We start from the raw sequence: 27,167 nt of genomic DNA on the forward strand, positions 1-27,167 counted from the left end.
GTTTGACACTGCCACCTGCCACAGTGGTCATTCTGTAGCCCTCTGACTCACAGTTGCTAGCATAGCATTGCATGAAATGGAACCTGCCTCTTTGCCTTTTTGGTTATTTGCTTTCTCAGCCTGTTGAGAAAACACTAAAATACAGCTTCTGGGAGTCTGTTCTACCTGGCACTGCAGTGGGCTCCGTGTGCTTCCACACTGGCCCCAAATTACGCTTCGTCATCCCCATATCTCTGTGACCTCTAGAGTCACATTTTGTACTCGGCACATACAATAAAAAGAGTGGATGGAGAAGAAATGTGAAATCCAAGTAAGAGTCCTCTCAGTACTACCTAGAAGAGAACAAGCAAGGATGGAGATGCTGTCATGATAGTGTCCAAACATGTTTTGAGCATCTACTAGACACTGGGCCACTGATCCTTGCTGGGAATCAAAGTCTTGGTCCTCCCCCTCCGGGGCTTCAAGTCCAACTGGACCGCCAAGACACACATATCATCCCACAGAAAGTAATACATGTTGTGTTGAAGTAGATGAGCAACCACCAAGAGGAAGAGCTGACAGGAGTCAGGCTGAGTGAAAGCGCTTTGTAGAGATTTCCTCATTTTATCCTCACACTAGCCCTAAGGCTGGGTGCTCCTACTATCTCCATTTTCTAGACGTGGAATTGGGCTTTGAAAGATTGAGTGACTTGGCCTTAGATTACAGGGGTGGGAGGGGCCAGAGGCAAGACACAAAGTCAGATTCATATGACAGGAGTCTGTGTTTGTCCAACTCTAGGAGGCTCCACTTTTTAGGCCACATTATGTAGTCCATGGGTGCTTCCTGGAACTAGGCAACATGGTGGTCCAGGGTCCCTACTACCTGCCCCTGCTTCCAGAGTAGGAAACACTCTCCAAAGGGGCTGGTGCTCATGCAGATGTGAGATCCTGCGGGGCAGGCCCTCTGGGGCTCTCCCTCTCAAAAGTTCTCCCAGGAGAGCCTTCCTACAGAGGGGGCACTCATTGCTACCACACCAGAAGTATCTGGCTTGTTGGTGGGTGATGGCCACAGGTCCAGCCATTGTTCTCTGCTCTTGGGTATCCCCTTTCACCTGCTCTACAAAAGCTTCCTTGGGATGTTCTTTCTACTACAGCTGCTCTCAGTCCATGGAGAGGAATCACCAAAGACATTCATAGCTGTGGGGATCACTCTTGAGTGCTGGCTATTCCTGCTGTATTTTATTATACCTAATATGTACTCAATAAAAGAGTGAATGGAGAACATGAAATCTGAGTAAGGTGCTCTTCCTGCATGGTCATCTCCTGAGCCTTAGAGCTTGGAGGAGGTGGAACCTTCTCACTTCCAGTGCACTGTTCTTCCCACCACAGCAGGCCACCTGGGAAAGGAATTTTGGACCATGAATAGGACACATGGGGGAGATATCTTTAGACCCTTTTATGTCCTTGGGGGTGGCCCTGAGGATAAAACTGTTTTCCTTGTTTTAATGCTGGGGTTGGACACGGGAGGCTGAGTCTCTGGGACAGTGGGATTTGAGCTGCACTGAGGTTGTCACATGGCTCCAGTATACTGAAACAAAGTGTGTTAGTCCAAAAGAATCTATCAGACCCATCTGGAAGAAACTATGAATCTACTGTGATATTAAGAATCCTTCAAATAAATGGAAAAAAATGCTATATAAAAATGAAACAAAGAAACCTAGAAAATATAGGTGCTTATTCCATCCTAAGAAAGGGAAAGAATGTTGTTGTTCTAAAAGCAGCAGAAAACACTTGGTAAAAAGATTGGAAGGAAATTCATTGTTGCTATTTTAGTGGTAGAATTACTGATGCTTTTTTTCCTATCTTTTCCTTTTTCTTTCTTTCTTTTTTTAAAATATTAGGTATCAATCTTTTAATTAACTATAGGAAAACAAATAGATTTAAAAAATAAAATTTAGTTAAGACCAAGACCAAATAACCAAACTCAAAACTTGCAAAAGTTTTTGAAGATCTGTGAACCTGGGCAGTGTGGGTCCCTGGACAGAGTCTGTCTTCTGCCACATGAACTTCCACATGAGAGCAGTGAATTACAAATGGTTATAGCAGCCATTTTAGATTTTTAAGGTGTTTCCTGTGGGAAAGGGAGTGAATAGATTCTCAGACCAATAAGGAAGAGGAAACCTTTCCACCTTCATAAAATGATGCTCTTTGAGCCTTTTTATGGCAGGAAGGTGTTAGCTCCTTCTCCCAGTATCTTATCCTTAGATCATTAGCTAACCAAAAAGGATATAGTCTTCCTTTAAGGGAAGCAGATGGTCTCCTTTTACCCTCTTTTAAAGAGCTGTAGGTTCTTCTAACTCAGAACTGTCCAATAGAACTGTTCATGGTGATGGAACCATTTGATACCTGCCCTGTCTAGTGAGGCAGGCACTAGCTACGTGTAGTATTGAGCACTTGAAATATGGCTAGTGTGACTGAGGAAGGGACTTTTAAATTTTTTAAAATTCTGATTAATTGAAATAGCCACAGATGACTAGTGGCTACTGTATTGGGCAACACATTATTTAATGCCTCTTCACTGTCTCTCTCTTTTTTTTTTTCTGCCTTCCCTGTTGGTAGTGCAATTGGAAAGAGAGCAGTGATCAGGGCTGGATGAGGGGAAACCATTTTACTTTTTCCAACCCCTCCCCCCATCTCTGATGATTGGCCTTATCTCTTTGCACAGCTTCTGCAACTTCCTTTTTTTAGATAAAAACTATTGTACTAAAGATCATTTTGACTAGAGTACCAGGAAGAAGGTGCTGGGAATTTGTTTAACCCTATTGTAAACTTTGTCTCTGATCAACTTCCCAACAGAACAGAACTCGCTGAGTATCTGTCTAGAAACCCTATTTCCACATTAAAATACTTGATCTCTGCTCAAGGGAGTTGGCACTTTGCATTGGGGATCCTCTTAGTGGGAGAGCCCCGTCATTGCCCAGTATTTGCTCTTGAGAATGTTTTGGTTTGGAAATTGAGAGTTTCAGCATCAGCTGAGGTTCATTTTGCACATGATCAGACAGAGAGACAGGATCCATGTGGGAAGTTCAGTTAGAGCTGGCCCTTTTCTAGGAGGGGCTTGTCTTTCTAGCCTCTTACTGAGCATACCCCAGACATCTGGGGAGCCAGTGCATCTCTCGATCTACCCTGCCACCCCAAGCCTCTCAGTTCCTTTATCAATGCAAACACTTTTTTGGTTTAGTGCAGTGGTTCTCAAACCACTGCTTCAGGATCACCTGGAGCTCTACCACACCTTCTGATTCAGGAGGTTTAGGTTTGGGCCCTAGAATTTGCATTTGTAACATAATGGTGATGCTGCTGTGGACCACACTTTGGGGACCCCAGGTTTAGTGGAATCTTCCTTGCTTCTGCCTGGAGAAGGAAAGGAATGTTGTCCACTTTCACCTCCTTTGGCTTTTAGATTTTGCCATCTGATCAACCTGGGCCTTGGAACCTGCTCAGTCTTTTTTTTTTTTTTTTTTTAACATCTTTATTGGAGTATAATTGCTTTACAATGGTGTGTTAGTTTCTGCTTTATAACAAAGTGAGTCAGCTATACATATACATATACATATATCCCCATATCTCCTCCCTCTTGTGTCTCCCTCCCTCCCACCCTCCCTATCCCACCCCTCTAGGTGGACACAAAGCACCAAGCTGATCTCCCTGTGCTATGCAGCTGCTTCCCACCAGCTATCTATTTTACATTTGGTAGTATATATAAGTCCATGTCACTCTCTCACTTTGTCCCAGTTTACCCTTCCCCCTCCGCGTGTCCTCAAGTCCATTCTCTATGTCTGCTCCTCAGTCTTTTTGACCTTTGCTTACTTTTTGTGCCAGAATGTTCCTGGCCTCAGTCTCTAAGTGTCTGGAATGGTCACCAATTTCTCTTTGGGGATGCTGAGTGGGCAAAAAGGAAGCCATGGGGCTGCGAGCTTCGGGACAGATTGAAAGTCTGGATGCTTTCTTAGGCTTAGGATTTTTCTTAGGGGCCTTGAAAAAGGCCTCTAAGAATAGTCACGGTTGTGAGACTGCCCACTCATAAAACCCTATTTATTCTTCAGTGCTCTTTGTGGACTCACTTGGGTGTTCCATACTGAAGTTAGAAAACAAAACTAACTTCTTGGAATTGCCCCCAGGAAATTGGTTTTCTAGAGTGGAGGAAAAATATAAAAGTTACTTATTTTCGTTAAGTTCATTTACAGAATGCTAACAGAGAATGTCCCATCCCCTCCCCCAATCACAAGAGACAGGGATGCTAAAATACTTCTTGGCAGTGAGATGGGCTGCCCTTTCTGGTAAGATAGTCAGCTGTGCATCCACGTCAAGGGAGGTTCTGACAGAGCCACCAAAGGATATTCCGTTACCAGGGCTTGCGATGACTTTCTGATTAGCTTTGGCTATGATTCACCCTGCCTAATGCAGTTATTTTGACGGTGGTTTGGATAAATGGTTTAAGTGGAAGACAGTATTTAATAATCACTAACTAGTGTTAAATCCTTATATGTATTGACTCATTTAATTCTTTTGGTAACTCATGGGCAGGTACAATTATCACCCCCATTTTATAGATGAACAAATTAAAACTTCAGAGGGGATACGTATCTTGCACACATTCAGCTAAGCTAGTTCCTTTCTGAGCCCAAAGTCCATACTCTTAATCTCTAAGCTATTCTGCCTCCCTGCTCATCTTCCTGTGTTGTGTGCCCTTAGCTGTTTGACCACATTGCTGAATGCCTGGCCAACTTCATGGATAAGCTACAAATCAAAGACAAGAAGCTCCCTTTGGGTTTTACCTTTTCATTCCCCTGTCTCCAAACAAAACTAGACGAGGTAAGATGAGTTCTTCAGACACTTTTGTTGCTTCATTCTTTGGACTGGGAGGACTGGGAAGAACTCTGAGCCACCTGCTACCTTTACAATGGAGGTTGTAAAGGAGGTTGCTGTGATGGATCGAGTGGACAATGTTTGAGTATTGGGAGTTCTGTCCTTCTGGGAGAGTTTGTGTAGGTATGTGTGAGAGTGATGGTAGAGGGGTATCGGAGAAGAGGGGGTCTTTATCACTGTCAAACGGCAATTTGGAGGACCATATACATTGCACATTATCCTTATCCCTCTTAGGGAAACAGGAGTGAGATATTAGTCTGGGACTCCCTTGTTCTAAAGTGTTATGATAGACATCGTTGAAAGTTAATGACGTTAGGATGCAAGTGTCTTATTTTGGCATTTCTACAACCTGCTCTTTCCACTTCTTGGGGGCAATAAATCATTCATTGAGTCTCCTTTCTTGGTCATTGACAGAGTTTCTCCTTCCTAGACTAGCCAGGAAGAAATATACAAATTCAGTCATGACTTTAGTTTAGCCCCATGGACGAGGTCTCCTAATGATGAGGAGTGTGGTTGAGTTTTGTGGGGAATCAATATTCCTTGGTCCTTTTCCAGAGTTTCCTGGTCTCATGGACCAAGGGGTTCAAGTCCAGTGGTGTGGAAGGGAAAGATGTGGTTACTCTGATCCGAAAAGCCATCCAGAGGAGAGGGGTGAGTAGGGCAGCAGAGATGGGGAGGCAGGAGCTTGGGGTCTGGAGGCTCTTTACATTCTTTTGGGTTCACTCTGAAGTCTTTCCCTGTCTGTCCTCAAATCAGCATGAGAATATTTTGTGGTTCTTAATGAGAAGTTTTCTTTTCTTCTTCTCTGCTTCTCTGCTATTGTTACTCAATAATCTTTATTTTTTTCCAGTTTTACTGAGATACAGTTCTGTATAAGTTTAAGGTAATGACATACCTATATTGAGAGAGTTAGCACGCCAGTGATCTTATATATGATCAAATGCCTTTGGGGTCTTCATATTAGCATGACGGACAACTAATCTTAGCCTTGGTACAAGAAAAACCCTTTAGTTCTTAATCTGAAGAAGACTCGAATATCATTTTCAAATGAGAAAGTTGGGATGATATTGATATCAGGGTGGAACAAGTAGAGAAAGGACATGATAAAGGTCTTGTCACAGAAGGACAAGACCTTCTGGGAGGGAGGGAGAGAAAGAAAAGATAAAAGAGAATGAGAAGAAAATGATAAGACGGGCTCTTCTCAGTGCAGTGATGGCTGTGAACTAGACTGCAGGGCTGCTGTCAGCGAAGCCCTCCAAGATGAGGACCAGCAGGGTGGGAAGTGAGATGCTGCTGTTAGACTGGATCTGGACCCAGTTTCCAGCTCTAGCCTTGCACTTGAGCTGTGTGTCTTACTGCTCTTTCTCTTCATCTTCACATCTGTAACCTTTCTGTGACAGTGCAAGTCAGAAGCCCCCCTTTTATCCCTGCAGGACTTTGATATTGACATTGTGGCAGTGGTGAATGACACAGTTGGGACCATGATGACCTGTGGTTATGATGACCAGAACTGCGAGATTGGTCTCATTGTGGGTGCGTGAGCACTGGGTGTGAGGAGCAGTGCTGGCCGATGGATTGCGGGGGTGGGCTGCAAAGAGAGGAGGGGTCCATGGCCTGGATGTTCCTTTGTACTGACTACTTCATATTGGAAGATAATGGTGCGGTCACTTTGGAGGGCTGAGCCAGGACTTGTGGAGTTGTGGGTGGTAGTGGGTTGGACCATGTTGGGATGTTGGGAGTCTGCACCGAGGAATCCCAGCCACCCTGGGTGGTCTCAGGACGGAGGTTTAGGAGACATGTGGGGTTTGTGGGGAGGATGGTGCGGGTGGGTGCCGAGCAGTCCCTTGTTTTGTCCAGGCACGGGCAGCAACGCTTGCTACATGGAAGAGATGCGCCACATCGACATGGTGGAGGGTGACGAGGGCCGTATGTGTATCAACATGGAGTGGGGAGCCTTTGGGGATGATGGCGTGCTTGATGACATCCGCACGGAGTTTGACCAGGAGATCGACATGGGCTCTCTGAACCCCGGGAAGCAACTGTAAGCAGCCGCCCTGTGTGCGGTGGGCTCAGGGGGTGGGCGCCAGAGCTGAGGTGGGGGCTGGCCAGCTCTGGGGGTGGTTCTCATTTTTACTTTACAACCTTATAGCCCCCAAAAGTTGCCAAGACACCCACTGCTTCATGGGAACCTTGCGCTTCCTAATACATTGTGACGATCAGTTGCTGAGAGAGCTCTAAAAAAGATAGGACAAGCGGACAAAACAGATTATGGGTAATGATTTGACTGGATCTCTCAGAGCAGTCATTTTAGAAGGTCGTATTCTTCGTATAAGTGTGCGGCCCTGCTCTTTCTTTCCACCTTAAGTTTGTGAGCTGTCCATAGAAACAGTTTGTGCACCACATAAGAAAAGTCATGTTGAGATGGCAAAGATTAGGGATCTGAAAGCTCCTTTTGTAGTTCCCAGCTCTGTCACTGCTCAGGGGATGAAGCTGTGAGAGTTGGCTCCAAATTACTGGCTGAGGTTCTGACTCAGACTCCTGCAGCGTTGCTTATGATGACCTAGGCTGGGTCGCAGCAGTCCCAGGGCCTCCTGCTCCAGCCGTAGCCAGACCCAAGGCATGTAGAAAAGTTGGTTAAGGAGCCCATTTGGCCACCTTTCCTGGACCTGTGGTCCAGCCAGGATCCTGGAGTGGCCTGGAGGAGGTGCTCTAGCATTTTGGACCCCTGAAGTCTCTCCAACCTGGTCAGACTTGGTTTTTAGTTACTTTTTTTTTTTTTTCTTTTTTTTGCGTTATGCGGGCCTCTCACTGTTGTGGCCTCTCCCATTACGGAGCACAGGCTCCGGACGTGCAGGCTCAGCGGCCATGGCTCACGGGCCTAGCCGCTCCATGGCATGTGGGATCTTCCTGGACCGGGGCACGAACCCGTGTCCTCTGCATCGGCAGGCAGACTCTCAACCACTGCGCCACTAGGGAAGCCCTTTAGTTACTTTTGATTCTTACAAAACATTATTTCACTCTCACAAACATTTGCCCAATGTCCTTATTAAAGATCTTGAAACAGGGATTGCTGCAAGCTCTGAAGGCAGTTACAAAACGTCTTGAGCAATCAGGCCCTCTCTGGTCTTTTTTCGAGGCTTGCGGGATCTTAGTTCCCCAAGCAGGGACTGAACAGGGCCCTCGGCAGTGAAAGCGTGGAGTCCTAACAACTGGACCACCAGGGAATCCCCATGCCCACTCTGGTCTTACTGGTGTTGTGACTGTTGTAGGAAATCTTCTAGTACCAATCCCTGCTTGGAGAGGAAAATCCAACCTATAAACCAGCTTTATTAAAAGAGAGTCCTTTTCTTTACAGGGGGTCCTTGCTTCCTCAAAGCACAGTCTATTTAAGTCACAAGCTTCTCTCACACGTTGAAACATGAATCCATTTCACAGACTGGCTGTGTCTGCCATGGCTGGTGAGAAATTCATGGACTGAAAAAACTGCTCAAAAAGAAAAAAAAGAAATGCTGGGAGGACATGTACCAACGTGTCAGCTGTCCCTGAAGTTATTACTGGGCTTGAGGGGGGAACTTTTTTTCACTCTTTATATGTTTCTAAATAAATATTTTCCAAACATTGACTGAAACAAAGTGTTTTTAAAAACTGAAATAAAAACTTTTACCGCTCACACTTCAGAGCCCCACCGGCCCCCTCCCCTCTCTGTCGTAGAACCAGCTATGTTGGAGAAGGTGCCTAGGGCAGTACCTGTGAGTTCCTTACTGTTGAAGCTGGGCTGCCTCCCAGGCAGCGTGCCTGTGCTGGTGCTTCAACATTTCAAACATACCTCCTGCTCAGGCAGTTTTGCAGCTCTCCACTTAGCTCCGGTTCTGCCATACCTGGCTTTGGGTCTTGAGCAAGTCACTTCCCGAGGGCCCGGCTTCCTCTCTTTGGTTTGCACCAGGTGACGTTGGAATCCCATCCACACCCCTGCTCTGGGCCTCCTCTGAAGGTCTGCGTAGATTAGGGCCCCAAGGCCCTGCGTGCCTCCTCTCTCTAGGACCTAGATCCTTTCTAAGATACCAAGAAAGGGCCTTTTTTTGCTAGAAAGAATTGTAAGGGCTTGGTTTCTCCTGTCCCATATCTAAGCCAGAAAGACGATCTTGTAAAGAAAACAGTGTCACCTAGTGTTGAAAAAATAAATTACCCAACTGCCCTCTCAGCTATCCCGTCACCTTCCTCCTCGGAAACTTCCAACATGTCTCACTCCCAGATTCCCAAGACCACCTGACACTTGGTACTCCTTCTCACCTGTCCCGACCTGTCCTTCTACTCTTTTTCATCATCCTCCCACCCCAGGTTGCTTTCACAGTTTTCTCAGGAATCCACAGATGGCCTGCAAGGGGAGGGACAGTGTGAGGTGATGAGTTGCTGGCCCTGTGCCCCAAATTTAATCAGATTGACCTTTTTTTTTTCCTCTTGTAAATAAACTTTGAGGTTCTACGTGAGATTTCATTTTAAAAGAGCATTTCCTTGCTAGAGAAGGAAATACCGTCACTTCTCTACATCTCTCACTCCTAGTCGGTGACACACAAGTTAGTGCTTTGTCCTGCATCAGCCCCACGTGTGTGCGTGTTGCTTCCACAAGGAAGTTGAGAGTTCATTGGCAGCAGAGACTTAATTTTTTTGGTGTGTCTCTCCCTGCAGATTTGAGAAGATGATCAGTGGAATGTACATGGGGGAGCTCGTGAGGCTTATCCTAGTGAAGATGGCCAAGGAGGAGCTGCTTTTTGGGGGGAAGCTCAGCCCTGAACTCCTTGCCACGGGCCACTTTGAGACCAAAGATGTTTCAGATATTGAAGGGTAAGCTTCGGGTCCTTCTCTGTTCACTGGGACCCCAGAAGGGTGGACAGGTGGCCGGGGAATGAGGAAGACGCATGGGCCCTTGATCCTTCAAATGTGGATGGCGGGAGGGTCTCGCCCAGTGTGAGGCCTGGGCCTCACATGGCAGGCCTGTGGCTAGATGTCACCAGCCAGATAGTCTCCACTCTTGTCTGTTTTGAATGTGCTGACTACCATGGTGCTGGGGACAGCTGGCCCCCATGCAGGGACTCGTGCTTTTGCACTTGTGTTCCTGCCTGGCCCAGGGACCTAAGCTTAATCCTGGGGGCTCCCTGTGGGTCTTTTAATGACTCACTTGCATCTACTTCCTTTCCCTTCTCCTGAAGCTCTGACATTTCATTCCCTATTGGTGATTTTCAAAAAGGGCTCTGTCCTGACCCCTGCTTCATAACAGAAAAATAGGTCCTTGGATGGCCCTGAGATTGACCCATTTATTTCCAAAAGGTAGGGCTGAGGCCTACCTACATCTTCACAGAGTGGCAGGAGTGGGAGTGAGGATGGCCTGATTTTTGTTTTTCAGTTAACAATATCCAAAGTGTTGGGCCTGGTTTCCTGTCCTTGAGACTTCCACTTGTCGCTTGATGAGGCCTTGTCTCAGGGACCAGATGGTGGAGAGGAGGTGATTTTGGTGCTGAAGAGAGCAGTGAGACAGTTCAAATGACTTTGTTTTAAGTGGAATTCTCGAAGGAACTGTACCTACTTGTTAAAGTTGGAGGGGATGACAGTATTCATATTTGTGTGGCTCTTAGTTCCCCTAAGAAGAGGGCTAATCTCATAGCATCAACCCTTTATCGCCATATTTAGATGCAAGGTAAAGCAGTGCTGACTCCATTGTGAAGTGCAATAGACTCTGACTGCCTTATAGAGAGAAAATAGGATGGGTTCCACAGCTGGGTTCCTGTGGTCAGAGGGAAACCATTCCCACTAACCTGAGAAGGGCAAACTCACACACACACACAACTTGGTGCGTAACGCCCCAAGACCAGGGCCTTGTCCTCCCATAGGATGTTAAGAAAAATTAATTGTTCTCACTGGGGGAAAATTGGGCACCTGAAGTACTCTGTGTGTGTGTGTGTGTGTGTGTCTGGGAGAGGAACTCAGCTTGTGCTTTCCTCTCCTCCTTATTCACTGCTCACCGCCCCCCCATAGGTGGACAGAGCAGTGAGGTGGGTGTCTGCCCTCCCTGGGACATAGTGTTTGCTGGAGCCGAGGGCTTTCTATGTCGGCCCACATACCCCGCCCACTGGCCACAGTGAGTGGACCCCTGCCCACACGCTGTTTCTGTTTCCCAGGGAGAAGGATGGCATCCGGAAGGCCCGCGAGATCCTGGTGCGTCTGGGCCTGGACCCAACACAGGAGGACTGTGTGGCCACTCACCGGGTCTGCCAGATCGTGTCCACACGCTCAGCCAGCCTGTGCGCGGCTACGCTGGCAGCCGTCCTGCGGCGCATCAAGGAGAACAAGGGCGAGGAGCGGCTGCGCTCCACCATCGGGGTGGACGGTTCTGTCTACAAGAAGCATCCCCAGTGAGCCAGCATTCGGGACCTCTGATAGACCTGACTCCACAGGAACCCGGTTTTGCACTGTGGGGTGGTGGAGATGGACCACAGAGTTGAGGTTCTTTGTAGAATAAAAGCTCCCAGTGGGGCAAGCGGGAGCTATGAGTGTGTTTTCCTTGGCATGGGTAGAGGCTATTTCTGAAGGCTGCCAACTAGGGCTTTACTCAGAGCTCTCCTGGCTTCTAGGGGCTCTTTTTCTGCACCCTCTTATTTCCAGCTTCTCTGGCTCACCTGGGTATTGATGTGATCCTGCCCTGCCCTCCATGTTTTGATCCCTTGGTCATAAGTGCTGAAATACTCAAATTTCAGTTGGGACCTGAAGGATTTCTCTCAATTGTGCCCACTTACTATCCCATCATTTTCACCTAATATGAGTGCCAGGTCAGTGGGCCTTCATTAACTGAAGGTAGATGTGGAAGGTCTCAGCCATTCCATTTCCTAGGCTCCTAGTCCAAAGCTCCAAAAACTTTAAACTGTACACGAATTACTCGGGGATCTTGTTAAGAGGTGGATTCTGATTCAGAAGGTCTGTGTTCAGCCTGAGATCCTGTATCTCTAACAGCCCCCAGAGATGCTGGTGGCCTATAGGCCACACTTGGAGTAGGCCCTGGAGACCATGGCTCCAAGCAGCCACCACACAAGAATTTCTGGCTGAACACACCTATTATCTTTAGCTGTACAGAACACCTCTAGGATTGTTGGCAGAAATGGGCCAAAGAGAGGCCAAAGTCCAGAAGAGCATTTTGACTTTTTCCTTTTTGGGTCTTTCATAAGCAGCATCTAATGAAATGAAGGAAGAAACATGAATAGTAGTTGGTGTCAGAATCACCTGAGGCCGATAAGTTGGGCAAAGGAACTGTGGCCTATGGGAAGGGAGTCTTCTGTGAGTGCATGCAGGCGACACTGGCTTCCCAGAAGGCCACCCTTCCTTTTAGCAGGGTGGTCGCAGTTGAATAGCTGAGCTTTTATACAGTGACCCTTAACTTGGGAAAGAGTAGGGAGAGGATGTTTATAAAGGGTGTCACTTGGGCTGAGGTGGTGAGCTACTGCCCCAACCATTTGTACCATTGACTCTAACTGTGGACACCCACCTCTTATCCCACGTCTGTGACTGCAGTTTCGCCAAGCGTCTTCACAAGACCGTGCGGCGCCTGGTGCCCGACTGCGACATCCGGTTCCTCCGTTCTGAGGACGGCAGTGGCAAGGGGGCAGCCATGGTGACAGCAGTGGCCTACCGGCTGGCCGATCAACACCGAGCCCGCCAGAAGACCCTGGAGTCTCTGAAGCTGAGCCGTGAGCAGTTGCTGGAGGTCAAGAGGAGGATGAAGGTAGAAATGGAGCGAGGTCTGAGCAAGGAGACTCACACCATTGCCCCCGTCAAGATGCTGCCCACCTATGTGTGTGCCACCCCTGATGGCACAGGTATGTGGCAGGGCTGCCACCCAGCTCACCACAGGGTTCAATCGCTGTGGGAGGACTCCCTTAGCCTTAGCATTGGGTGTTCAGGCCAGATTGTTGACCATGTTTCTTCAGCTATAGTACTGGGAAATTCTAGTGTTCGGTGGTCTCAACCAAGGCATTCCTCTGCTAAAACTGAATGGTGATAATAGTAAACACTTAATGAATGCTTACTATGTGTCAAATGCTTCTCTAAGCATTCTACAGATATTAATTCATTTAATTTTTAACTGTTAACAGAGATTAGTAGTTAATTTTGTTTGTTAACAAGCTATTACGTTTTGCACAAAACCTAGGCACAGAGAAATTAAGAAATCTGCCCAACTTCACACAGCTAGAAAAATGACAGAGCTGGGATTCAAATCAGGAATTTTGGTTCCAGGGCTAGCTCTTATAAGGCCAGGGGTTGGCAAACTGAGGTCCATGGGCTAAATCTGACCCACTGCCTATTTCTGTAAATAAAGTTTTATTAGTACACAACCATGCCCATTTGCCTACATGCTGTTTATGGCTGCTTTGTGCCATCATGGCCAAGTTGTATGGTTGCAGCAGGGACTATGGCTCATAAGGCCTAAAATGTTTACTGCCCAGCCCTTTACAGAAAAAGATTGCTGACCCCTGCTCTAGGTCTTGCAATCTAAGAAATGGAGGTCTTTTCCCAATTCAGAAAAATGATCATTGACCAGTCCAGTGTGGTACAGCTGGTACAGGTTCCAGAGCTGGAGACTGGGACTCAGTCCCAGCTCTACCATCTTCTGGCTGTGTGGCCCTGAGCACAGCCAGATCTCTCTCCTCCGTAGAGGGGAATGCAATGCCTCCCTCTTAGGGCTGCCTGAGGGTTGCATGGAAACTGTGTGTGACACACGTAGTGCGTTGTGACTGTGCTAAAAAGGAGGGTTTTCTCATTCTAGAAACATTTCCCTTCAGTTTCCTTTAAAGAGTTGGACTCTGTTGTTCCTTCTGTATTCTAGAGCCTTATATGAGGTGGCCTTTGATTTAGTACAAGTGGCGTGTCTGGATATTCTGGAGTATATACTGTGTCACCATTTCTTTCCTGTGTTCTGGAGCTCTGGAGCTCATTGTGACTCCTGGGGCCCCACAACTTGAATCCGTTTGAGAGCCTCTAAGGAGCCAGCAGGGTTCTGGCCCCGGATATCTTATTTTCTTTATCATTAGGTGGGGCTCACAGTCCATCACCCTGAGGTTGTCCAGGGCCTCCTGGGAGAGCTCCCCATTAGGGGAAGGTGTTTAGACTGTCACTCTCTCCAGCCCCAACCCACCATCTTCCTGGGCTTATTTTCCAGAGAAAGGTGACTTCCTGGCCTTGGACCTTGGGGGTACCAATTTCCGGGTCCTGCTGGTGCGCGTGCGGAATGGGAAGCGACGTGGAGTGGAGATGCACAACAAGATCTACTCTATCCCGCGGGAGGTCATGCATGGCACAGGGGATGAGGTGAGGCAGGGTGGCACCTCTGGGAGGGGACCCCAGGAGACACCCACTTCTCACCTGGGAGGGCAGTGCTTTCTCTGCTCACCCGTGGTCCTGGGGAGGGCTACGTGGGCTAGGGCCCTGGGCTGGCCTTTGCTTAGGTGCGTGCCTGAACTGGCCTTTCTCCTGGGTGGAGGCCTCGAGCTGGTGCTCAGACCCTGGTGGGGCAGCACTCCCGGGCCAGGGTTCCTCCTCTCAGAGCCCAATTTCTGCTTGCAGCTCTTTGACCACATCGTCCAGTGCATTGCCGACTTCCTTGAGTACATGGGCATGAAGGGCGTGTCCCTGCCTCTGGGTTTCACCTTCTCCTTCCCCTGCCAGCAGAACAGCCTGGACGAGGTAATAGTGCCTTCCTGGAGGACTCTCCTATGGGCTGTACCGACTCTGAACCAGCCAGAGTTTCGAGCAGGGGAGAATGCTGGGCTGAGAGGAAGAAAACAAGGGCATGAGTGACAAATCATGGGGAAGGGCTTGTTGATGGGAATGGGCAAGTCAGAGCTGATAGAGGTCAAGCAGGTAACAATCTTTGGGATAACGATGATGATGCTAGTAATATCAACAACTGACGTCTTTAAAGCATTTTATGCGAGGTACTCCTAGGCTTCCTGTGTGCGTAACCTCATTTAACCCTTAGAGCAACCATAGAAGGTAGGTGTTTGTATACCCGTTTTGCAGAAAGGAGAACAATGTCTGCGGAAATGCCAACTATCTTGCAGGTCATATAGCTTGGGAGCGGCTAAGTCATGATTTCATTCCGGTTTCCTGACACCTGAGTCCGTGCTGTCAGTTATGCTCAGCTGCTCCTGAGGCTCCCGTTTTGGGCTCAGGACATTTCGCTCCATCTCCCTTGGCTGCCCTGGTGTTTCTCTAGTGTCACCTTTGCTTTTCATTCCCTGTCACCTTGCCTCGGATGAATGAAGCAGGTTGTTGAAGAGCTGGTGCTCCCACATATTCTGGACATGGGTGTGTTGAAGTGTAGGAGAGCTGAGTAGGCAATGCCTAGGCTTACTCAGGGCAGATGACTGGTATGTTAGATATCAGAATACTCTTATTTAAGCAGTTGTTTCTCTCTGTCTCGATCGGTGTTCTAGAAGCTTACATGCTTGGTACAGGTGGACATATGCTGTGGATGGAGTTACCAGGGTACAAAGGGCATGGTTCCTGCTATAGGTGCCTACAAACAAACTGGATTGAGGAAGCAAGCTCAGAAAAGCGAGAGCTGCTCTTTGGAATGTGGCAGCAGTGGAATGATGAAGCCCCGAGGATGATGTTAATCTGAGCACATACCTGGAGGGCATGAGGAATACTTGGTCAGAAGAATGAGCTGCTGAGGAAGAAAGGCCGGCAGGCCCGGCAGTATGGAGAAAGGCATGTAGGTGGGAACAGTCATAGGTACAGTGGGCTTGGCCCAGTGGCGGGAAAAGACCTGCGTTTCCAACAGCGTCCCTGGAACAGGAGGCCTTACGTTGCTCAGCTGAGTTTTGTAAATGCCTCCCACTCCTCCCTTCTGAGAGTTAAATTCACCACGTGCACTAGCACGTGCACTTCCTCAGGTTTTAGGAAGTCCCGCAATAAAAACCCTGCCTAATCCAGTATTTCCCAACAGCTGTTAACATTTGTCCAGTGTTAGCTAGTCCAGTATTGCTTTTAGCTTTTCCAACTTCTTTGTCTCAACATATTATACTTTTTCAGTGTCCATACATTGGGTTTTAAAGCCTTCACATTTGCATCAATTTACCAAAAGGACTTATCAAACGTGTATAAATATTTACGTGATATTTAATGAAACACTGCTTATTATAACAGTCATTAGAAACAAACCAAGTTGTCCAACAGTGGGAAATAGTTAAATCATGAGTCATTCACTGCCTCATATCAGCCAACTAGTTTTTTCAAGGAATTTCAATGATTTGGGAGAACACTGGTGGTAAGACTAAAAAAATATTTTTAATCGAAGTATAATCTCTATAATATAGAGATATACAAAACGTGATTAATAGGAAGATAAAAACATAACATTCCAGTGTACATGCTTCCAGACTTTTCCTACTGAAATATTTTTAACAGACACTATCTTACTTTTCAAGTATAGCAACATGTATACATGTTTATATATTTATCTAGTGGCTCCCAAGGCATGTTAACTGTTTCTGTCAGTGCTTGAATTGTAAAATTCCAGGTTATTGTATTGGACTTTATACCGTATGTTCTAAGTTTCTGTAAGGAGCATGGATTCAGTCTAGAACTGTGAAAACTAAGAACAAATGAAGCAGAAGCCGGGTTTTGTCTGTTGTTGTCTGTAAGCTGGATTCTGCTCTGCTGAGATCACCCTGTTGATGGGAAAACCAGCAGGTACTGAGGTCCAGAGGCCTCAAGCTGCCTGGGTTAGCTGGTGGCCACGGGCAGTTCTCCTCAGCTGTTGGGGCCTCTCCATGTCTTATTATTAAGGGACCACCTGCAATAATGTAATTTGAACATTCTGTACGCTTGAAAGTGCCAAATACAAAATTTCATCAGAGACGTCAAGCTAATCCGTAGACAAGAAAATCAGGTGGAGAGAAGTACATAGTTGTTTGGATGTGGGTGTGTAAACCAGGCCACTGCTGAGATTGTACTTTGTTTTTCCGAATTTCCTGGGATCTGAGCACAGCGGGACTTGTGAGACCAAACTCCTGGGCCATGAAATGCCAAGCGGGCTGGTATAAACAACCAAGCAAGTCATGGAGAAACAATACAAGTGGGTGGATAGTGAGCACACAGCCCACTTATAGGTTCTGACCTCTCAGGAAGGGGGCCTGGGGGTCCTTGATGCTTGTTCCCTGATAGGCTATGGCAGCAAAGAGGGAACGAGGGAACAGTATATGAAACAGTCCTCCATATTCAAAGCCACCATGTATCTGCTCCTGGAGGGCCCTTTGACACAGCGAAGGGTACTTGTTCACTTCGTACTAGAGTTTGAAATTTTAGAGACACAAACCCGCCCCTCTGTACGCTGTACGGGGCAAACTGCTTTTCCCCGTGAAAGAAACAAGCGTATAGAACTTAGTTCCTTGGCAGGGGCGGTCGTATGGTGCTTATGAGCCCATCCATCGGAATTGGTGGGCCTGGGGGGTGAGTCCTCCTCTCTTGCAAGCTGTAGGCCTTGGGCAAGTTACTCCAGAGCTACAGTTACCTGTAAAATGGGCGTGATAATGATAAACATTCCACAAAAGTGCTGTGAGGATTCAACGTTGTAACACATGGGTTGTGCCTAGCCCAGTACCTGTTGCATAGTAGGCACTCCTAGTAGGTGAAACAGGTTTAGAATAATTTGTGGGTGAGATGATTGGTTTTTAAAGGGCATCTGTATAACCTGTGAGGTTGTGAACTAGAAAATGACCCGGGAGCCCTTCTCTGATATCCACCTCCCCGCCCATGTGTGATTTTTAGAGCATCCTCCTCAAGTGGACTAAAGGCTTCAAGGCATCTGGCTGCGAGGGTGAGGACGTGGTTACACTGCTGAAGGAAGCCATCCACCGGCGAGAGGTGGGAGAGGCGCGACATGAGGCCCGAAGTGATCTGGGTGTTCAGAGCTGGGGGAAGTGTTAAGTGCAGTTGTGTTGGTCAAAGGGAGAGTTAACCTAGTCCTTCAGCAGCTGGTGAGTGTACACTGTGTGTCAAGCCCTGCTCTTGGCAACTGGGGATTCAGGAACGCCCACAGAAAGCTCTTGTTATATAAACAATCCCATGAGCTAATGTCAGGTGCTCTCGAGCTATGAAGGAAGATGAAGTTGGGTGAGGACAGAGTGAGTGGGCTGGGGAAGGGCAGTCTTTTAAATAGCATAACCAGGGCAGGTCTCTGAAGAGGTGATATCTGAGCAGAGAAAATGAGCCCTGCCTTATAAGTTTTAGATACATTTAAATCTCCCTTGCAAGGGTCTGAAGGGAGAATATTGTGGTTCATTTGTGGATTGGGATCTGCTGTTGCTCTCAGGAGTTTGACCTGGATGTAGTTGCTGTGGTGAATGACACAGTTGGGACTATGATGACTTGTGGCTATGAAGACCCTCACTGTGAAGTTGGCCTCATTGTTGGTAAGGACTCGGGCTGTCCTTCCTGTGTGGGGACACACAACCAAGGGTGGGAGGACGGAAAGTGCAGAGTGAGGCCCTGACTGACATCTCTTGATTGGCAGGCACGGGCAGCAACGCCTGCTACATGGAGGAGATGCGGAATGTTGAGCTGGTGGAAGGGGAAGAGGGGCGGATGTGTGTCAACATGGAGTGGGGGGCCTTTGGGGACAATGGATGCCTAGATGACTTCCGCACAGAATTTGATGCAGCTGTGGATGAACTTTCCCTCAACCCTGGCAAACAGAGGTAGGTACCCAACTGCATGTAGGCCCTGGTACGTTCATCTCAGAGCTGAACAGTGATGAGTGATCTGGTCCTCCACAACAGCAAATCCCGGGACACTCATTCTCTTGAGATGTTAATGGAAGAGATTTCTTTGGAAAGGGCTTCTTGTCAAATACATCTGGAAAGTTCTGGGTTAAGTCCTCTTCCCCCTGCTGGACTGTGATGCTCTTGAAGTCCAATTGGGAAAACAAATCACAACAGTTATGTTGCAAGAATTTCATATAGGGAACTGGTCACACAGGTTTTAGAGGGATGGAAAGACAAAAAGGGGATGCTGAGGAGCAGTTAGTACATGTAGCAATCAGCTCCTACCCTGAGGACTAGGAGAACAGGTGGGAGAGAGTATTAAAACGTGGATCTGGAACCTGAGGAAAAACAGACAGTTGCACCACCTGCTGCCATCAGGGTGAAGAAGCATTGCTGGGGTGAGGCAGATAGGAGTAGGAAGCAATAGAAGCAAACTTCTTTCTCCTCCATCCATCCAGTATATGGCACCCTCTACTGTCATACTGGACGAGGGGGTAGCCCCAGCATCACAAAGCCCCTGGTATGGTGGGATCCCATTAGGAAGAGGTTGCACGTAGTGTTTCCTAACTAGATTAATCAGGGACCATACTTCTGCAGAATATACTTTGCAAAATATTTGTTTATAGTAGAGGTCACAGGCTAAAATGCCTCCAGGAGCCAGGCAGGCAACATTAATGAAAGAAACAGGCTGGAATAAGACAAGATTGAATGATGATGGGGTTTTGGTTGAAACTGAGAACACTGACTTTTTAAAGGCACTAGGTAGAGCCAGAAGACCCTCATGCCATTGAGTAGTCATGTTTCGTTCTAGTGGCCAGAACAGGGGTCTCCAGCTGGCACTAGTTACTTGAGCAATAAGTGATTAGCCTGAAGAGAAAGCATGCTAAATTAAATTCTCAGCAACGCAGGGGGTTAAGACAGCATCTTACCCTTCTGGAAGTGTGGTGGGGTTTGGGTGTGCGTTCCTTCTTGAGGAGTTGGGAATAAGCCTTGGAAGGGAAATGAAACCACAAAATGGGGTCAATCCCAGGGAACCCCTTGGGCCTCAGGACACGTTTTACTGAAGGCTATGAGTCAGTATGTGTGGATGCCAGGAATCCTGCCTCAGCGAGTCAAATAGCATTTCCTTCCCACGAAGGGGAATTTGTATGCCTTCTACCTTCTAATGCAATGAGGGTGACGGGGCTGGTGTACCTCAGCACATCCCACCACCTTCCTTCTTAACCTCCATGAACATTACCTGCATTGCAGGTTCGAGAAAATGATCAGTGGCATGTACTTGGGCGAAATTGTTCGTAACATCCTCATCGATTTCACCAAACATGGGCTGCTCTTCCGTGGCCGCATCTCGGAGCGGCTCAAGACACGGGGAATCTTTGAAACCAAGTTCCTGTCTCAGATTGAGAGGTGAGAATTTAAGGCCTGGAACAGGATAGACTGTATATCCTCCTTTTCACGGACAGACAAGCTGGGATTTCCACAGTTCAAGTAAGATCAGGGTGTGGCTTACGTAAAGGTCAGTTTAGTAGCTCCCATGTTTGTATCTATATAGTGTTGTTTTAAAGTACGTTATGAACAGTTGGCATTTTAAGGGAAAATATATAATATTCTCATGAAAGATCATGGTAAGCTGGATGAGCCTGTGCAAAGAAGTATTGTTGGGTTTTAGACCAATTTCAAAGGTAGAAAGAAATATAGCTGCTCATAGAATGTAAATTGGAATGCACAGAGGAAGATAACCCACTAAAGCACTTATGCTTGGCAAAAGGGTTCTTCTTAACTGCTGGCTGCAGTAATAAGGCAACCAGGATTGAGTGAGGTTGGCATGTCAGGCAATGCAGAAACATGCCCTGTGGCGGCTCATTAAAGCAAAGCCTTCTTCCTCCAGTCTAATGGTGGAGAAGTCTGCTCCAAATCAGAATACTGAATTTCAGAGCCTTTTAAAAATTAATGCTGTGTCATTATTACTCTCACACATATAGGAAAACAGGAACTGGTTGGTGTACATGAGTGGGGCCCTAGGGCATCTGCACCAGTGAATAGAATATTGTTCTGGTTTGCATGTCTGTTTATTTTCTTCTTATAGTTATATTTATCTTTGTTTCATAAATAGTGCACAAGTAGATTTCAGACAACCCAGAGTGGGGGAGTAGAAATAGAACAGGCATTTAGTGTTGGTGGGTGACGCTTGTCCTGCTGACCTGTGAACCATGAGAGATTGGACAGGAAAGGGCTTTGCAACTGAAAACTGTCGCATACGAGGATCATCACTGTCTTTACTGTCAGTATTTCCAAATAAGTGGAATACATGGACAGTGAATTTCCTTTTGTTTTGAGTGTCAGTTTTGTAGCAGCAGTGCTCTACCTTGCCTGGGCAAAGTGGCATAAGGAGCTGTTTCTTCGTGTTCTCTCTGTGAGGGTCAGTGAGATGAGCACTAGTTCCTGAACTGAGTTTTAAGAATGGAACCACCTCTCAGGGGCAGTGGCTTTTGCCCCCAGCTCTCGGAAGGCCAGGTCCCCCAGAACCACTTCTGATGAAGGAGCCAGGCCCCGGAGTGGCAGGCCACCATGCCCTCTAGGTATGTGACTGACCACTCACTGTCTCCTCCTGGCCCAGTGACTGCCTGGCCCTGCTGCAGGTCCGCGCCATCCTGCACCACTTAGGGCTCGAGAGCACCTGTGATGACAGCATCATTGTCAAGGAGGTGTGCACTGTGGTGGCGCGGCGGGCAGCCCAGCTCTGTGGTGCAGGCATGGCCGCCGTGGTGGACAAAATACGAGAGAACCGTGGGCTGGACACCCTCAAAGTGACAGTGGGCGTGGACGGGACCCTCTACAAGCTACATCCTCAGTGAGTGCCTGATCTCCACTCTTCCTGCCCATCTTTCTCCCTCTTTCTCACCATTCTTTCCTTGCTCTCCTTTCTCTCTCTCTTTATTTTATGGCAAATTATCAGATATTCCAAAGAGTGTATATAATATATATATATTATAGTTTAAAGATTAATAACTAGAAGTAGGTCTGTGTTTTACCACCCAGCTAGGAAGCCCCCTGTGAGCCCCTCCCAGTTGCACCCTTCATTCCCCCCTACCATGAGTGAGTGCTGGGGTGATTAAGTCTATTGCTTTCTTTTCCCCCTCCATATATCTACGTATGCATCTACATTGTTTAGTTTTACTTAATTTTGAACTTACCATATGACATCTTTTCTTTTGTGACTGGCTTTTCTCACACCACATTTATGGTTTTGAGATGCATCCACATTGAAGTCTGCAATCACAGTTGATTCATTTTCAAGGTTGTATAGCATACCTTTGAATGACTATACTATAATTTATTCTAATGATGAATATTTGGGTTATTTCTAGGTTTTGACTATTACAAGCAGTACTCCTGTCAACACTCTAGTAAATGTATGCTGGGACTCTGGATCAAGATTTTTTCCTGCAGTCTAGGGTAGGGGTTGGCAGATTATAGCCGCAAGTGTTTTTGTAACTAAAGTTTTACTGGAATACAGCCACACCCACTTGTTTATGTGTTGTCTATGGCTGCTTTTGGTTATAACAGCAGACCATATGACCTACAGAGCTCAAAATACCTATCGTCTGGCCCTCTGTAGAAGTTTTCCACCCTCACCCGTGGTATGGAAGTACTGAATTCCCTTTTCTTTTTACTCTTTTTCCTGTCTTTCTCCATCTCTTCTCCCTTTTCTCCTCTCATCACTATTTCTCTTCTCCTTTCTTCCCTCACTTGCATACGTTGAAGAAATTGTTTTAAAATTAGGAAGTGCCTTAGTCCCTCTCCCCTAGAAGCTCTTCAACTAAAAGTTAAAAGAATAGAGCTGTGCCCCTTGCCTGGACATGAGGTAGGATGGAGAGACTCATCGATTGAATTGTCACCTGCTGTCACCATGATTGTTTCAGGGAGCTGAGAAACTTGCCCAGAGTCTACACAGTTAGTGAAAAGACTGGACCTTGAGAAGTTCCAAGTTTCTCTTGTTGATGATCAGTGTCATTGTGAAAATAGGAACCTTAGTCCCAAGTGAGGGTCGGAAGGGGGACAGAAGTCTAGCCACCAGCACTGGGGCTTGGTGTTAGGAGCCTCTGTTCTCAGCTCTGCAGATGGGGAGGAGCAACTCATCCCTGCTATTGTGGGGAGATGATGACAAACGGTTTCTTCCTCTAGTCCCATATCAGGAGGAATCTGTGATTTCTGTTCTCAACACACCCTCCTAAGTCTGCTCCTTTTGCCTTTAATGACATTTTGGGTTAGATATGAGTCTGATGTGAGTTAATACCTCTGGAAAATAGAATATCACACATGTGGCACTTCATCCTTCCCTCCAGAGTTGATGAACAGGTTATATATACACTTCTGCAAGGTGTGCTTGTGGCGTCCATGACTGTTGAACTTCTCTTTCACTGCTTAGTTTTAAGAACACAGCTTGCCAGAATCTCAGACTTTTGTCCTAGAGTTGAATCTTAGCTTCCCACTTGCGCACTGTGACACAGAATTTGGGCATGTTGCTAGTCTCTCCAAGTTTCAGTTTTCTGAAACACAATACATAATGTTTCCTACATGGTAGCTGTCATCCTCTCTCCCATCTCAATTATTCCTGGGTTTCCAGCATCACTTCTTAGGGTCCCATCTCCGAGGACACAAATCAATTGTGACTAAGGTATTTTTTCTGTCTTCTTCCCAACTTTTCCAGCTTTGCCAAAGTCATGCATGAGACGGTGAAGGACTTGGCTCCAAAATGTGATGTGTCCTTCCTGGAGTCGGAGGATGGCAGTGGGAAGGGGGCGGCTCTCATCACTGCTGTGGCCTGCCGCATCCGAGAGGCTGGACAGCGGTAGAGCCCCTGAAATTGGAAGGACTTCCTCTGGTTTCCCTTCTTTCCTGCTTTAAATTATAAGTCGATCCCCTTGTGTCAGAGACAGACCCCTTGGCTTTTCCTTGGCAGAGAGGACCTTATTGGACTGGGTTTTGTCTCTGGCTACTCACTGTAGAGTTTGGTACCCAAGGCTTAGCCCTCCTGAGATAAATACAATTTGAAGTAAGGATTTGTTCCCACTTGTCACAACCATTACCATTGGTTCTCTTAAAACTTGAAAAAAAATTTAACCTTTAGTAATCCCCCTGGCCAAATTCCATGTCCCCGTATAATCCTACAGGGTGGGGACACTAATGAAAAAATATAGTTGCTTCACCTTGGAGCCTGAACATGACATTTCTAGGTGGAGAGCATCCCCCAGCATGGAAGTTGATGCTGTTTCTCCTCTCAGAGATCTGGGAGGTCTCCACTGACTTGAGCCTGATTCTCCCATAGGCAGGGAGGAGGGGCGGTAATGTAGGGGAAACCCACGGACAGCCATGTGGCAGCCCCTCTTCAACTTCATCTTTAAGCGTTTGCCTAGTGGGTTCCAGTGGATGCTGTTCCTGGAATCAAAGCATCCCGAGTCTGAGCAAGCAAAACCAAAGCCAAGAGTCCTGTGAGTGGGCTTGTTGTCACATCTCCTTGTGGGTTCACAAGTCATCCATAAGCAGTGGACCTTTGGGGGAGGGAAGACTTTTTGGTCTGTTTAAAAATTTTTTCCTGCAGAGGTGGAAACACTGTATTTTCATTTTAATTTATATTTGAAATTTATTTAGTTCATGAAGTACATCTGCTCCTTCATTTTGACACTGTACGTAACGATCGGTTGTATGTAACGTATTTATATGTTAATTTGTTATGTCTGTAAATACACAGGGTCTCATTAGTAGATCAGTGTAGTTAAAGGATGGAAGATGAAGATACTGATTGGTTCCTAGAAATACCTCATTCATCTTCAGGAAAAGAAGGAAAGCCTCTTTAGGGTGAGCGAATGGCCAAGCAGCTCCTTGCCAGCTCCTTTCCCTGCAGACTCAGAAACTTGGAAGGGGGCTGGGGACAGAGTGAAGGAGGCTGGGGCTATGGATTGAAGACACCACGCTAACTGGCTGCTCAGTCTAGGGGCTTTCCTGGAGCCATATTACATGAGATGCTAACAAAGGAAACAGGAATCATTTCAAATAGACTCTGCTTAGAAATCTTCATCCTTAGGGCAGTTATTAGTATTTTAAACCTCTCTAACAATATAAAGGAAGCCACCAAAAACATTGAAAAAATTGTCTAATTGTTGATAGCAAACCGAACCAAAACAAACAATCAAACAAACGAAACTTCAGGAACAACACTTTTGGTGGATTTGTGCCCTCCTAGCAAAGTTCGCCTTCAATTTGTTTTGTAAATGTTCTACAAGAGGTGTTGTCCACAGACTTCCTTACACTGAGCTGTTTTTACAAGAAGTGTTTATTCCAAACTGCTTGGTGCGGGGTTGCGGGGGTGGTGAGGGGAGACATAAAACCTTCCTTACCCTGCTCTTTAGAGTGCAGTTAATTCTGAATCTGAAAGCCCACTTCTGCCCTAAAATGATCACACCCCCACACGTTAAACCTGAATACTTCATAATAAAGAGGGGATGACCTTTTAACAATGTTGAGTAGGATACGAGGATCAAAACAGAAAAATGGAAAGACGCAACTCAATAGCACCCAATTTTTGCACATTTATCAAACTTGTACTGGAACAGTGTCTAGATTTGTGTATCATTAAAGGATGCCCAAGAAATAGAAATGAACCTTAACTTTTAAACTTGAAAATTAGGCACCATCTATGAAATTGCACATTTTTAAAAGGTAGAGCTGTGTGTGTGGCTATTTAAGACGTGTCATTGGTTTCCAAAAAGGAAAGCTGGAAAATGCAGTTTGAATGTTTGTGTTCCCACAGTTAGGTGACAGTTCCTTGCTGACGCTGCTTTGCCCATGTAAATACATTGACTCTCAGTCTTTGACTGGGATGTGCTCAATAGCAGATCATCTCAAATCCTTGAGCCCTCAGTCTAGTGAAGATGTTGTCATGTACCATAAAGGACTAGTTGAATTAACTGTGTGATGTTAACTATTAATAAATTTTAACATTTTTCAAAGTATTCAGCGTGTGATTCATGAGCATTTTTCAAGAGTACAGTCATCTTTTGAGCATATTAGTACTTCCTGGCCCATCTGAGTAGTTGATGAGTGTTTTGATTTTGACTATATGTGCTTGACAGGCATGTAGCTAACTCTTGGCCTTGACCCCAGATATTTCTCACTCCAGAAACACAGTTCCAGTGGAACGGGAAGGTAGGTGACCTTTCCTAGGCCGTCTTTGAGCCCCCAGATCTCAAGCACCACTGAAGAACCATGGCTGGCCCAGCAGTCTACTGTTTAAACAGTTTGGCTGAGATGTAGCAGAACCCTCAGAGACTCTGGGTAGTCTCCGTATAGGCATATGTGATTCACATTCAGGATAAGTAAAGCCCTTACTTATATGAACATCTAAAAAGCACTTGCCTCTGTCCTATCCTTACAGTCTTTCAAACCCTCTCCTTAATAAGCAAAATACAAACCTAGGAAATAAACTTCTCACAGGTTCCTGGTGATACCCACTGACTTTAACATGGCCCTGTTTGACAATAACTGAAGGGGGAGGCAGATCAAGGCTAACAGAATGCTAGAGATAGCCAAAACACAAAATTCAACCTAGCTAGTGGTGAAGGAAAAGAAATTTAAATTAGACCCTATTTTTATGACTTCAAATTGGTGAGATTATAGGAGCATTCTCATATACTATTGGTGGAAATGCAAGGTATAATTATTTAGGAGGGAAATAGTCAATATCCACGTTTTGTGTAATTTTCTAGAAATTTGTGCAGAGGAAGTACACATAGCTGGAGACCAAGATTTAGCTTTAAGGGTACTGGCGACTGTATAACTTAAAATAACAAAATCGGGGAACTCCATACCGTGGGTCTGCCTACCTTGTACCAGGGTCCAGTCAGGAAGACAATCTACTCCAGTTATTTCAAACAGATTTTAACACAAGGACTTGGTTATGCAGGTGATAGGAGAGCTGAGAAGTCCCACAGTATAGAGGAGCAACCCAGAGATTAGCAACATCAAAAAAACCCACTTCTATCCCAACGGCTGGGCCAGATTCCGAAAGCTGGAACCACAGAGCTGGAGTGGGAGGTGGTTAGAAATACCCTGTCTTCTCCCTCCCACCCTCTAGTTTTCTGCAGTGTCTCCCGTTGACTGACCCTACCTGTGAGGCAGGGGAGGGTGGGACCTGGAGCTAAATAATAAGTGAGGTGCATGTAACCTGTAAAACCATTACAATGTTACTGAAGGTTATTTGGTATCATAGAAAATGTTGACAGTATGCTGAAAGTATGTTACAAAACAGTATGGGGCCTTAGCCCCATTCCTCAGCAGCCGTCCGTCAGATTTCCCCACCTCTGCGACTTGGGCACCCCTGTGGGGCTCTGGAGCAGGCCACTCTGCTGGGCCTGCCAGCTTAAGCTGCCAGCTGCTCAGGGCAACTTTGGCA

General features: G+C 46.5%; 1 protein-coding gene across 1 annotated transcript in view; it reads left to right on the top strand.

Annotated features, from left to right (window-relative positions):
- The window catches only part of HK2 (hexokinase 2), a 61,779-nt gene extending 36,051 nt beyond the window's left edge, over positions 1 to 25,728 (top strand). The window contains exons 4-18 of the mRNA XM_032652283.1: positions 4,731 to 4,850; positions 5,460 to 5,555; positions 6,338 to 6,437; positions 6,762 to 6,945; positions 9,591 to 9,746; positions 11,078 to 11,311; positions 12,462 to 12,766; positions 14,107 to 14,255; positions 14,511 to 14,630; positions 17,721 to 17,816; positions 18,265 to 18,364; positions 18,466 to 18,649; positions 19,967 to 20,122; positions 21,333 to 21,566; positions 23,427 to 25,728. Coding sequence (XP_032508174.1) covers positions 4,731 to 4,850; positions 5,460 to 5,555; positions 6,338 to 6,437; positions 6,762 to 6,945; positions 9,591 to 9,746; positions 11,078 to 11,311; positions 12,462 to 12,766; positions 14,107 to 14,255; positions 14,511 to 14,630; positions 17,721 to 17,816; positions 18,265 to 18,364; positions 18,466 to 18,649; positions 19,967 to 20,122; positions 21,333 to 21,566; positions 23,427 to 23,571 — 2,379 coding nt within the window. The 3' untranslated portion in view covers positions 23,572 to 25,728. The remainder of the gene's footprint in view (positions 1 to 4,730; positions 4,851 to 5,459; positions 5,556 to 6,337; positions 6,438 to 6,761; positions 6,946 to 9,590; positions 9,747 to 11,077; positions 11,312 to 12,461; positions 12,767 to 14,106; positions 14,256 to 14,510; positions 14,631 to 17,720; positions 17,817 to 18,264; positions 18,365 to 18,465; positions 18,650 to 19,966; positions 20,123 to 21,332; positions 21,567 to 23,426) is intronic.
- Positions 25,729 to 27,167: the final 1,439 nt, after the last annotated feature.

The sequence above is a fragment of the Phocoena sinus genome, chromosome 13, assembly GCF_008692025.1.
Source record: "Phocoena sinus isolate mPhoSin1 chromosome 13, mPhoSin1.pri, whole genome shotgun sequence".
Lineage (NCBI taxonomy): Eukaryota > Metazoa > Chordata > Mammalia > Artiodactyla > Phocoenidae > Phocoena > Phocoena sinus.